The sequence below is a fragment of the Eleginops maclovinus genome, chromosome 7 (genome assembly GCF_036324505.1).
Source record: "Eleginops maclovinus isolate JMC-PN-2008 ecotype Puerto Natales chromosome 7, JC_Emac_rtc_rv5, whole genome shotgun sequence".
Lineage (NCBI taxonomy): Eukaryota > Metazoa > Chordata > Actinopteri > Perciformes > Eleginopidae > Eleginops > Eleginops maclovinus.
Genome location: NC_086355.1, coordinates 4239129 through 4252274, shown reverse-complemented (window position 1 = coordinate 4252274; position 13146 = coordinate 4239129). Strand labels below are relative to the sequence as shown.

The 13146-nt window shown below is 45.4% G+C and overlaps 2 protein-coding genes across 3 annotated transcripts; both read right to left on the bottom strand.

The window, feature by feature from the left end:
- Positions 1–436: 436 nt before the first annotated feature.
- On the bottom strand, positions 437–5998 carry LOC134867272 (uncharacterized). Of its 2 annotated transcripts, XM_063887712.1 has the most exons (10): positions 5448–5998; positions 5216–5321; positions 4001–5052; positions 3682–3890; positions 3244–3565; positions 2949–3092; positions 2691–2855; positions 2252–2540; positions 1206–2121; positions 437–1115 (listed from the first exon to the last, which is right to left on the bottom strand). In XM_063887712.1, exons 1-10 carry the CDS (start codon positions 5982–5984, stop codon positions 677–679), a joined length of 4179 nt encoding a protein of 1392 aa, XP_063743782.1. In that variant the 5' UTR covers positions 5985–5998; the 3' UTR covers positions 437–676. The 2 variants fall into 2 exon arrangements, with proteins under 2 accessions (XP_063743782.1, XP_063743783.1); XM_063887713.1 differs by lacking the exons at positions 5216–5321; positions 5448–5998 and having other exon boundaries at positions 4001–4790; positions 4867–5049.
- On the bottom strand, positions 5788–12621 carry LOC134867274 (uncharacterized). The gene is made up of 2 exons (XM_063887717.1): positions 10873–12621; positions 5788–6014 (listed from the first exon to the last, which is right to left on the bottom strand). The coding sequence occupies exons 1-2, from the start codon at positions 12474–12476 to the stop codon at positions 6002–6004; spliced, it is 1617 nt and encodes a 538-aa protein (XP_063743787.1). The 5' UTR covers positions 12477–12621; the 3' UTR covers positions 5788–6001.
- Between the last annotated feature and the right edge of the window lie 525 nt (positions 12622–13146).

Here is a 13146-nt window from a genome sequence, read left to right as displayed (position 1 = left end):
CAGCCAGGGTCGGTTTATACTCTTCATAACTCCTCATTATGATCTCGCATTCCTCTTCTGTGAAATAGGGAGAGCGCGCCATGATCGAGAGTGTTTTTTTGCGCTGGTACCACCCCTTTTATGTGAACGCGCAGTAACTCTGGTTGAGTGAACACAGGTTCAGCTGATCAACTTCATAATCAGCGTCGTAGTACCGTTTAAGACCAATCAAGATGTCCAGGTTTAGTCAACCCCGGGTTACCGCGGAAACCCTGAGTTAGTTCTAAGTAGGTTGAACTCCGTTCGTAGTACAGGCCCCAGCTATAGCCTACTGTACACATTTGACACTCTCGTTTCCCTCTAGTAATTTCAATATTCTTCATTCTTAGCTCTTTCTGTTGGTAATTCGGTGGTGCATTTAGCCAGCTAGGTGTCACTTTTGCAGGTGCCACTCAAACCAGTTTAAAGTGTTTAATCAAGGTTATGTTGATACAAAAGTATAAATAAGAATTATCAGTACAAAATGCAGTATTGCAAGGATTAGAAACTGACCCACAAACTTTGGTATAAACATATAAAACATATAAAACATATAAACATATAAAATCTGAAACATATTGAACATATAAAACATATATAAAACATAAACATATAAAACATATATAAAATATAAAACATATAACACATACTAATATGTTTATTCTAATGCATCATCAACCACTCTTTTGAAATGCTCAAAACTTTCGTACACCACACCTTCAAAACCCGAGGTGGTGGCCTTTCTGGTTGAAGGGCAGAATGTAAAGATTTTCTGCTTGCTTCCAGAAACCTTATCTTTTGAGGGTGTATATCTTTTACGCTTCCCCCCACAATTGGGTACCTGGCACGCCCCGCATGGCCTCAAGGATCTGTGAGGCTTGGCTGGTTTGGACACAGGCACAGGTGGCGGTGCAGCTGGCATAAAGCCAGCAATGCCCTGACTGCAGGATGTCCCTGGCAGCATCATGGATGGAGCCCGCGGCTGTGCCGGGACCACCCGCAGTACTGGTGCAGCACACACACGAGGCGGGATGTACGTGGCAGGCTTGGGCTGGATGGGCTTGTTCCCCTGCTCTGATGGTGTCTTCATTTCTAGCCTGCAATAACATGCGGGGAGTGACAGGATGGTGTAAGCATTCAACTATGTAAATATTTGGTTAAGTATACCTGTGAAAGAATGTGCTTACCTTTGTTTTGCCCCACGCCTTTCCCCAGCCAGGTGATCCAGGTTCTGGTACTGCACCTGAGCTCGAGCTGGAACCGGTAAGGTTGTCGGCAGAGTAGGTGCCACTGGCATGGGGTCAAAAGACAGCACTCGCCTGTGTGCTATCACCTTGGGCACAACTGTCGCCCAATAGTTGGCCTTTTTCTCTTGCTTTCTAATAAAGTTGGAGATTGACTTGGCATTGAGGTTTGGCAGGGGAACAGACAGGTTGCTCAGAATGGGATCGTCCCTGACTCGATCCACAATCCTCTTGTACTGCGCCTTTATTGCAGTCGTTGTTTTACTGGGGCTGGACTGGAGACTGGCTGGTGGACGGTTTTTCAGCATCTTGATGACCAGGTACAAGAGGCGGGTGTCCTCGGTCACCTGTGCTGCCTGAGCGTACCGCATCCAGCTGAACTTGGTCTTCTGAGCCGCCCTGTTCTCGGGTGTGTCTGCCCCCAGGCACCGTCCAAACAGGGTGTAGCCCCATTTGGACTCGTATTTCTTCACAAAGTTCGAGGCGGTCTTGTCATGGTCCTTAAGGGACCCAGTAGCAGCAACAATCTTCTTCCTCAGCTTAGCAGGCACTAGGTGCTGGTCACCAACGTTGTCTGCCAGTTCCAGAAGCAGCAAGGCCAGTGCTTCTACCTCCTCCAATCCTGGCAGATGCATATGACTCCGAGTCATCAGCACATCCTGCAGTGCAGGGCTGTCCTCTTCCTCCACCTGCTTTTCTTGTGTGAGGCTGACATGTGCCCGACTGATGGTGTCCATGTGATCCTCCCCTGACCACACGTCTACACCCTCATCTTCTGACTCCTCTTCGCTCTGTTCAGCCGACTCCTCACAATCACCTTCAGGAGACTCCTCAACTTCACGTGACTGCTCTTCTTCAACTGCAAATATGTAATGTATAAACAACAAATGTGTCAGGACAGTTAAAACAGTGTTGCTAGAAAGGAGTATGTATGGAAACATGGGTCACATCATTGCTTTATATGTAAGTGCTGTACTGTGTGAATTTACCTTTTTCTGCATAGTAATCACAGGCAGTGAAGTCGGTGGACTGGCACGCGGCATACTCCACACCAAGAAGTTCCTCCTCCTCTGGGCTGTCGTACTTCTCTGGGTAGGGCAGAGGAGCAACAAAGTTGGGCCCCAGCACGTGGTCTTTGCCGAAGAGCACCTCAGCCTGCCGGTTCATGCGCTGGATCTGCCTGGCATCCATACAGGTGGTCTGCCGCCCCTTGCCCCCAGCAACACGGAGTGAGTCCATACGGCTGTTCCACTGCACAGCAAATGTGATAAGGTAGACCTGAAACACATGACCATGAATATGCGTTAAAGAAAATATATACATTGACGAGGGATGCCATATCAAAGCTATGGAAAACATATATGGATTGTAAATAGACAATTAGCTATAAAGGAGTGTTTATATTTTATATTATATTTCATAATTTACTTGGAATGGCAGAATTCCACATCTCTTTGAAGGAACGGCATTGTAGAGGTGTGCATGCAACCCCTCCAAAGAGTTACTACCTCGTCTGCACCGGTATTTGTTCAACCGAACACCGTTCAGCACCACTTCCTTCACGGACACATAGAGCTGTATACCGGGAGGATCCTGTGGAACACATCACATTGCCAAGCATGTCAAGATGATTTTACAATGCCTAAGAAAGAACTTTAGGATTAACTACAAACTAAATGAACTCACCTGCATACAACTGAGGTGTTTGCTTGCATTTTCCCAGTGAGCATCGACTGCCTCTGCTGACTTAAAGAGGTGGATTCCATCAATATCAAGGCCAGCTGGTCCCTTGAACTCGGCAATGATGGCCTCCACCACTGACGCAGTCTCCTGTAACATTCAATCCCATTTCAATAATTCAAAATCATATTAAATAAATGGAAAAGTTATGTTGTGCTAATTTCTATAAATGTTATATGTATCTTTCATGATTACATTTTATCGTAATTTAGTACAGTAAAGAAGATTTCTTTAAACATACCTCAACACCTCGGGTGATGCGCCTGACGTAGGCCTTTACCTGGTGAGGCTTGAGGAAATGGATCATTTCCACGTCTCCATGGTTGACGTAAAGGTCAGGGTTGCCATTCCTGACTGCCTGGACCAACAGCATCATGTCATCCCTGTTGTAGGCCATCACTGCCCCTGCCAAGGCACTCATGAATACGCCGTACTTTGCATGGCTCTGTTTAATGACGACTGCTTCCCAGCGGTGCAGCCAGTGTCGGACATCCAGTCTGATCGCGGTGCCCTCCTGCACCCAGTCATGGAACAGGGTCTCCAGAAATGATGACCCACTGTCACTGAAATTATATCACCGTTTGTTGCATCACTTGTGTTCCATGCAGAAAAGTCAATGAATTCAATTATCAAGTACCTCATTAGTGTCATCATTATACATAATTGTTGTTTAACTTACCGACAGCAGTTGTTGTCTGCGTAGATTATTTTTGGTGCTGGAGCCTTGGCACGCTGAAACCTGGCAATCAGGCCTCTTGCCATGCGTCTGTAGCACCCCTCAGACTCTGCTGCCACGACCACTGTTGTCACAAACTGGCCCCACTCATTTAGCACACTGGTGACATACTGCATGGTGTCCCGGCCATCACCGTATATCTTCTTGAGGATCTAAAAAGCACACAGTTTCTTTATAAATCATAATGCACAATTCAATCATCAAGAACTAGTGAGTTCATGAGTATGACAGAATACTGATCAAAGTGATATTATATACAAACCTTTTTTGTGCCATCGATGCAGAGTATTTCTCCAGTCGTGCTGAGGATGGAGGCCCTGTAGACTGGAATTCTCTCCATCTCTGAAATGAGGTGTGCACGCCTCAAGACAGCAGGACATGGCAGGGGGGACTTGGGGAGAGGAGGGGTGTAGCTGCCAGCAGCTTTAACATAGGACAGAATTCCTGTCTGCGACGGTGTAGCCTCAGCAGTGTGTGCCTCATACAGGAGGGTCTGATACAGGTCGCGGCGCTCCACATACCACTCGTCATGCCCTTGCTGCAAGAGTCTCTGCACCTTACTCATGGACGTGGAGTTTAACCGGTCACCTAGCAGGGTGACCACACCTCTGTCAATGGCACGCTTACCACACAGAATGGCAGGGAACATACACCTGATGGCTGGGGCAAGCTTCATCAAGATTTTGGGACTGTATGCCATCCACAAGTACTGTCGTGCATCTTCTCCATCTGGTTGCCTCACCTGTTCACAAAATGGGCACTTCAGCTTCTCAGTCAACAAGGTGTAGTAGTTTTTCACCCCGCACACTTGACGAGCATAGCTGCCAAAGCCCTTCAACTCCAGGTATTCCCCTGGTGGTGCACAGCAGTCAGCGTTGGGGCAGCGGATCTTGGCTTGCATGGCGCCGACTGGTCTCCAGAAGAAGGCATGTGTTGTGAAAAAGGCCAGCATGTTCGGCACCGCTCCCTTGACAGATGTAGGTAGAGGAGGTGGGTGGAACTCCATCTTCTTCTTCAACAGCTTTCTCTCCACTGTCTCTCCTCTGGCATTCCTATATGTGGATGAGCGTTCAAAAAGACCGTAAGTCTCGTCATGCTTAAGCCACTTGACGTTCGGAGCTGCCATACCAAGGGCTTGAGTAGATGCAGGTGGTTGGTCCCAGTATCTCTGCCATCCCTCCAGCACTACGCCCCCGGAGTCTGAGGAAAAGCCCTCTGCTTGAGATGTGCTGGGTCTGTTTTCCCCTGGTTTGAGCTCTCCCCAGGTGGTAAGCTGCGTGGAGACAGGCACCTCGGACCTGTAAAGGAGGTTTTCTGAAGAGACACAAAAATTGCATTCTGTGCTTTATAATAATACATTCCATTAAGTAGATACATGTCATCAGACCAAAACACTTATGGCATCAATTTTGTTAGAATAATAGAAGAACACAATGTATAAATAATCCATGTACATGAATTATGTAATATCACTCACCTGCAGCAGTCAACAGTTCAGCATCAGTTGCGTAGTTGGGATCCAGCTCTAACCTGGAGACAGTGCACTCAGCCTTCTTTCCTTCTACCTTCTTTGTTTTCTGTTTCTACAAGAAATGTATAGTAAATGCCTTTGTGATGAGAGTGATCAGAGGTGCTAATTCTATTTATCAACAAAACAGTAATTGATTGTCAAAGCATCTAAAGACAAGACATTCACTCAGTCATCTTACCTCCAACCTCTTGTCAAGATGACAAGTCACTGAAGAGAATTCTTTGACGAATTCAAGCAGCCGTGTCTTTTCCCACTTGAGCAAGTCGTTCTGCTCCCCCTTCAAGCAGTACTCGGCGAGCAACCACACCACCCATCCTACGTCATTTTCAAGTAGCCATTTGAAGCATTGCCCGGCGTACCTTCCAAATGTACAGACCAACTGGGCTATCCACATCTCCCCTCCTGATTTCTTCGCCTCCGCCTCTGCCGTTTCAGGATTCAGCCATGTGGGGTCTATTGCTGCGCAGTTTCCATTGGCCACACGGTCGGCCACCCTCTTGGCTTCCTCTGTACAGTACAGCCTTGCCTCTCCCGGCCTGTACAAAGGGATCTTTGGGTACTGGTGTTGCTTGAGGTGGGACTGTAAATGATGCTTGACAGTGAATTCTTTCCCACAAACATCACACTTGTTTTCCTTAGCAAGATGGGTCTTCATGTGTCGTGTCAAGTTAGACTTTAAAGTGAAACTTTTGCTGCAAATGCTACACTTCTCCATGTTTAAAGCAACACTAATCAGCATGGAGACCTGTGGAAAGAGGAATATAACGTTTTCAGTTAAACTTCTCCCTATCCAAAATCAGCAATTACATGTTGTTAAACAACATGTAGGTAAATCTGTTCCAAACTCCACAGCGGACAAGTCACACCTCCAAAACACATATCTCAAACCTAAATATTGCTGTAAAGCTACCAGATTCCATAGATATCGATCTAAGTGAAAAGCTAGGCCATATTTAATGGCAAGAGGATGGCAAGAGGATCCATTCACAAGAACATGTCAAATCCGCATGTGTAAACAGTGGCGTTTTTCTGCCGGTTTCCACAGAATCATTCAACACAGCAAAAGTGACACCTAGCTGGCTAAATGCACCACCGAATTACCAACAGAAAGAGCTAAGAATGAAGAATATTGAAATTACCAGAGGGAAACGAGAGCGTCAAATGTGTACAGTAGGCTATTGCTGGATTCGCCGGTTCAGCTGTTAACAGTCGCGTTAATCTGCCGGTTTTCATAGAATCATTCAACACAGCAAAAGTGACACCTAGCTGGCTAAATGCACCACCGAATTACCAACAGAAAGAGCTAAGAATGAAGAATATTGAAATTACTAGAGGGAAACGAGAGTGTCAAATGTGTACAGTAGGCTATAGCTGGATTCGCCGGTTCAGCTGTTAACAGGCGGTCTCCCATCCAAGTACTGACCCGGCCTGACCCTGCTTAGCTTCCGAGATCGGACGAGATCGGGCGTGTTTTTTAAAAATGTTTTTAATCTTTTATTTATAAAATTTGCATATTTACAATTTATTTACATTTTTACAAAGTTTTTTTTTTTTTTTTTCCTTTTGCCACTGTACACACATTTCCCTCATACAGTCAACATTTCTCCCTCCACCCAAAACCAAAATTGTTTCCAAAATAAAAAAATAAAACAAAACATGATCATGCAGAAGACCCAACGCACACAGGCATGTCATTCCCCACAATCGAACATTGTCCTTTCTTTAATTTGTTCAGAGTCCTCTTTCTCTTTTTTTTTTTCCTTCATTTGTTATTTACAAAATTTATTCTCATCACATCTTCCTTTATTGTCACAAAGGAGCTTCCCCACACAAAGTCTTCCTCGAAACGCACTCTTTCAATGCTGTTGTATAGCATTTTTATGTCTCTTTTTGTGGTCCTTTCAAAAAGGCTCCAGACATTTTCCAACCTTCCCTCATAATGGGCACTGTTCCTCCTTATTTTTACAGCATATCTTGCGTGGCTCAGAACATAATTCAGCAGAGACACATTGCATTCATCCTTCTTCACAATCGCACCAAACAACCACAACTCCTTCCATTCCATTTCTCTTACATACCATTCATTCCAACATCTGCTAACTAACTCTTTCATCCTTCCAAAGTACTCACCAAGCTCTCTGCATTCAACAAACTCATGCATACAGGTTTCAACCTGGTCCTTACATACATCACATTCTCTCTTAACCGTTGAGTCAAATTTACTAATGACCAGGTTATTAAACACCCTATTGTGTCTTAACATAAAGTCAAAGTGATCACATTCAATACTGTTCCACTTCACACTCACATTTCTCCACATCCTCCTGCCGGTCAAACCATCCACTACTCTCGTCCACACATTCTCTGATGCAGGCCTTCTAATTTCATTCCCTCTTAACCATTTATACACATACTTTGTTTTCACATCAACCAACTTCACACTCACATCTCCCTTCCCTACAAACAACTCCACCTCACTTTCATCCTCTATATTACATTCACTCTCAATCATTTTTAACCATTCACTCGGCATTCCTACTTTTATTTTTTCCAACATACTTTCCGCTGTCCCTAAACCAATCTTCTGATCTATTTCCCTAACCTCATCAACTATCACCTGTGCCCTCATAAAGCCCGGTACATACTCTAGTACTAAGTCCCTAACCCTCCTCAACCCCGCTCTCCACATCGGTAGGTTGAACAAGGAACACTGCTCATGGGTGATCCTTGGATTCAGGAAGAGGGGCTGCTCCCACACCTGCCTCACATTCACACATTCATACCTAACCACATCCAGAAACTCGCCCCATGCATCCAAGACCTCCCTTTGATAATCACTCATTCCATTCAACATCCCCTTTCTACATTTCATAAATATCACACCCTCCCCACACCCTCCACATTTCTCCATTCTTTCCCCCAGAAAAATCTTCCACACCTGGTCTGTTTTGTTGGCTATATATTTTTTCATCATTTTGATTCTCAATGTTTTTATTTTCCGTCTTAGATTATTAATTTCAAACCCCCATCCCTACACTCATTCTCTAATACTTCCCTCGCTATCCTAACCCCTCTCCCATCCCATATAAAGTCGCTCACTAATCTATCTATCTCTTTTACTACTCTGTCTGGCACATCTAAGACTGTCATTATATAAACTACTCTACTCATTATTAAACCATTAACCACCACTATCTTACCCCTTAATTTAAGTTTCCTCAACTTCCAAAAATTCAAAGTCTTGGCTACACTGTTAATAAGCTCCTCATACTGTATATCCCTTCCTTCTACATCCTTTATCCCTAAATTTATTCCTAGCACCCTAAAATACTCTTTATTCTCCTTCAATCCTATATTACATCTACTATCCCTCACTTGTCCTATATACATGACCTCCGACTTCTCTATATTCACCCTGGCTCCCGATGCCCTACCATACAACTCAACTGTCCTCAATACTTCCCTAACACTCTCCTTATCTTTAACAGTTATAGTTGTATCATCTGCGTACTGATACACTAAACTAACCCTCCCTCCTGGCACCTCCACTCCTCTTATGTACTTATTCCCCATCAGCAGAGTCGCTAGGGGCTCCGCTGACAGGGCATACAGCATGGCAGAGAGAGGGCATCCTTGCCGGACTGACCTCCCTAACCTAAACACATTGGTTACCACCCCATTAACCTTAACACAACTGACTGCACTACTATATATCCTTCTTACCCACCCTATTAGTCTTCTCCCAAATCCTGCCTTCTCTAACACTCTATATAAATAACTATGACTGACCCTATCAAAAGCTTTATTTAAGTCTAAACTCACTACGATCCCCCCTATTCCCTCCTTCATGTGCCTAATTGTGTCCCTAATACTACCAATCGTATCACTAATATCTCTCCCTGGAATGCTATATGCTTGTGATTCCCCAACTACTGTCTTTATCACCCTCTTAATCCTATTGGCTAACACCCGTGTCAAAATTTTATAATCAGTGTTTAACATACTAAGTGGCCTATAATTCTCTAATCTTTTCCTATCACCTTTCTTGTATAATAAGCTAATAACTCCCGTTGATATCCCAGCCGGCAATTCGTCCCTCTCTTCCAGCTGTATGAATAGTTTGAGGAGCATTGGTGCCAGCCCCTCCCTAAACTCTATAAAAAACTCAGAAGTGAGCCCATCTATCCCTGGACTCTTATTCCTACCAAGCCCCGCTATCGCTATCTCTATCTCCCCTAAACCTATCTCCCCCTCACACAGTCTTCTACCTTCATCACTCAATCTATTCTCCATGCTATCTATCACCTGTTCTAAGCTCTCTCTATCAAACTCATCTACCTCAAATAATCCCCTATAAAATTCCTCAACTCTCTCTGCTATCCCTACAAAATCCGTTATCACCTCACCATCCTTTCCTAATATCTCCTCAATATAATTCTTTCCCTGTTTCCTCTTCTCTAACCCCAAGAAAAATGCTGTACTCTTCTCCCCCTCAATTGCATATCTAGCCCTGCTTCTCACTATAGCTCCTCTACATCTACTCTGCTCTATCTCCCCCAACTCATCTTTCAAACGGCTGTACTCCTCTACATCTCTCCCTATCTCTATATCTACCCGTTGTGCCTCTAAAGTTAACTCTTCCCTAATTCTTTTCTCTCTCTCTCTTTCTATCCTATTTCTGTCTCTGCTATATCTTAAGCTAATCCTCTTCACATCACTTTTGAACCCCTCCCAACACACCCCCGCATCCTCTCCATTCACGCTTCCCCATTTTCCCATACATTCTCTCACTTTATCCTTATATCCATCCTCATTCAACAGACAGGCATTTAAGCACCACACCCCTCCTCCCTTTCCATGGACAACTGTTCCCAGGCAGAAGTCCATGATGTTATGATCACTCATGGCAGTGCTCCTATATCCAATCCTACCGATTTTTCCCCCTATGCTACTCCACACTAAATCTATTCTACTCTGCTTCAAGATCCCTCCCACCACTTGATTCCTTGAAAATACCCGAGCCCTACTATTTCTTTCCCTCCACACATCCTTCATCCCGTTTGCCTCCATTATTGTTTTTAGAACACCCCGTGATGAATCATTCTTGAACCTCATATTCATAGACACATCCATTCTTCCACACCAAACATTAAAGTCACCGACAATCATACAGTTCCCCCCACACTTACCTTCCAGCCCCTCAAAAAACTCCCTCCTCCCCCTTTCCTCATTCGGTGCATATACATTTAATAATCTAAAAGTCTCCCCCATACACTCGAACAGTATCCCGATCATTCTCCCATCACCATCATCCTCAACCTTCCTTGCATTCATTACCGCCCCATTTTTGATTAATATAGCCACCCCTCTAGCATTCATACTCCCATTATTCACAAACATTTCTCCCACCCATTCTTTCCTTACATTCTCCATACAACTTTCATCCCAATGTGTCTCTTGCAGGCATACTATGTCTGAGCCACACAATATCAGAGCCGCATCTCTGCGGCCCCTTGTCCTTAGCCCATTCCATTAAAGGAGGACAGTGTCACCATTATGAGGGAGACAGTGAGTATTTCCAAATTCATATTCATTTTACTCACCGCAGCCCAATTTTCCCAGTCACTCCCCTCGCTTTACTCCTCTTCTTCTTCATCTCGTTCTTCATCACCAGGAGCCTCTTCGACTTTCTCTGCTCCAGAGATATATCCACTCCTTCTTTTAAACCCCTCTCTCTTGTCTGCGCAGCCACCGTATCCACACACTCCTTCTCCTTCTCCATTTGCGCCTCCACCACCATTCCTTCTCCGTCCTCCGCACCGTCTCCTCCCTCTGCTTCCTCCTCCATCTCCGACACTCCGGTCGATCCCTCCTCGACAGCCTCGCGTTCCCTCTCTTCCTCGTCGCTGCCGTCCCCTTCCTCCTCCTCATCCGTGTTTCGCTTTGCCACCTCCTCCTCTATTTTGCTCCGGGCCATCATCAACGAGCCGTCCTCCGTTATCTCCACTGGCTCCGCATAGTGGATCGCCGCCACTCCCTCCTCTGCAGCCGCTATCCCGTCCTCTGGTCCCGAATCCTTCTCCACAGCAGCAGCACCCCTCATACCAGCCATCGCGTTGCTCTCCCTCCTGCTGCCCACCATTTCCGCATTCTCTGCCTCGTCTGTCTCCTCTGCTCCCAGGCCACCGCTCCGCCTCTCCGCTTCACTCCTTGTGGCTCCTCCCCCTCTCCCCACTTGACAGTCTCTTGCAAAATGCCCCTGCTCTCCGCATTTAAAGCACTTAAACTCCGGACATTCTCTAAATATATGTCCCGGTTTAATGCACTGCCTGCACACCGGCACCTGTCCATCATGTAAGACCCTAAAGTACTCCGGGCCCGTCTCAGTCATGAACTTTGTTGAGTACGGGAGGGAGCGGACTTCCTCATTGAATCTCACTCTGAGGAAGCGCGTCCCATCCACTACATCCGTGCCCGGCCACACTCTTCTTTTAATCGCTGACATCGGTCTCACTCCCCATTCCTCCAGCCTTCTTTTTATCACCTCGTCCTTTGTGCAGATTGGGATGTTCAGAAAAGACACGGTTATCTCCTTGCACGAACTGTCCCGTCCCTGAACCAGGGCTCCATTCACCCGCAGCCCCTCCATCAGCTTCCTCTTCCCGCTTTCCTCTGCCATTGTGACTTCATACATTCTTTCTCCTTTTATTCTGCATCCCCTCACGGTTCCGCAGTCCCTTTTCAGTGCCTTTAGTAAGTCCATCACAGTGACTTTCTCTCTCCCCGCATCCACCACCACCTCCACCGTCAGTTCTTTCAGATAAACTCCACTCTCCCCGTTCTTTATCTGCGTAGGATCTCCTACTCGCCTTTGGGTTGTCACTTCAACTTTCTCCGCACTTGGGTCTTTATTTACAGCCTTTTCTCCCACAGAGTCTCGTCTTTTCCCTCCAATTTCTTGCTGCGTCACCGTCTCCACTTTTCCCGTGTCACCCGTGCTCCGCTCACCATTAACCCCTTTCCCGTCTCCCTCCTTTTTTTGTTCTCCTACTCCTGATTTTCTGTTTTGTCCATTCGCTTTCTCTTTATCGTATTCCTTTCCAGTTGTCTGTGCCGTTTTTGTATTTCTCTCCATACTCCTCTCGCTCTCTGGGATATCCGATCTCAGTTCCTTGTCCGTTCCGTGGGTCAGTATTAAAGAATCCATCCAAAAAAAACACACACACACTGGGGCCCCAAGACAGCAAAGCTGCTTGGGGGTAGGGGATACTAGAAAAAAACAAATAGGGACTCTCACAAACAGATATAAATCAAAAAAACAGAAAGGAGCACAAGGGCTCGAAATAGTGGCGTCTGTAGTGTCTTTGGCTTTTGCTCTGTGTCCGGAAGTGGGCGTGCTCAGAGTGGTATGGCCGTAAACGAAAATTGAAGTGCAACACAGGCTCTTTATACATGGTAAAACACCAGTAATGGTTCTCAGGACTGTTGTATATGGTTAGCAAATTCTATGGTGTTTAAGTTAACAAAATCAAATGAAAAGACCGAAATTACAAGCGTTTTCTGGACCTTTATTTTTATCCAAAATATATAAAAAATGCGGAACTAGAAAATCTTACGCAGGCAAAAACATCCAAAGTCCAGGTAAGAAAGTCCTTAATCCAATAATCAAAACACCAACAGTACAATGATAGCGGTTTATCAATTGCTTTATCATTTCCATTCCTGTGGCCTCCTTGTGTCTTTCCCTGGTAAAAACTTTTGTAGAAGGACAGGGAAAGACAATTGGGGAGAAGAACGTGCACCTCCTAGGTAGTCTAGCCTGTTTTTGTTGCTTTGGGCAGTCTTCCAACCCCGGGGTTAAGTCTGTGGTGAGGGTA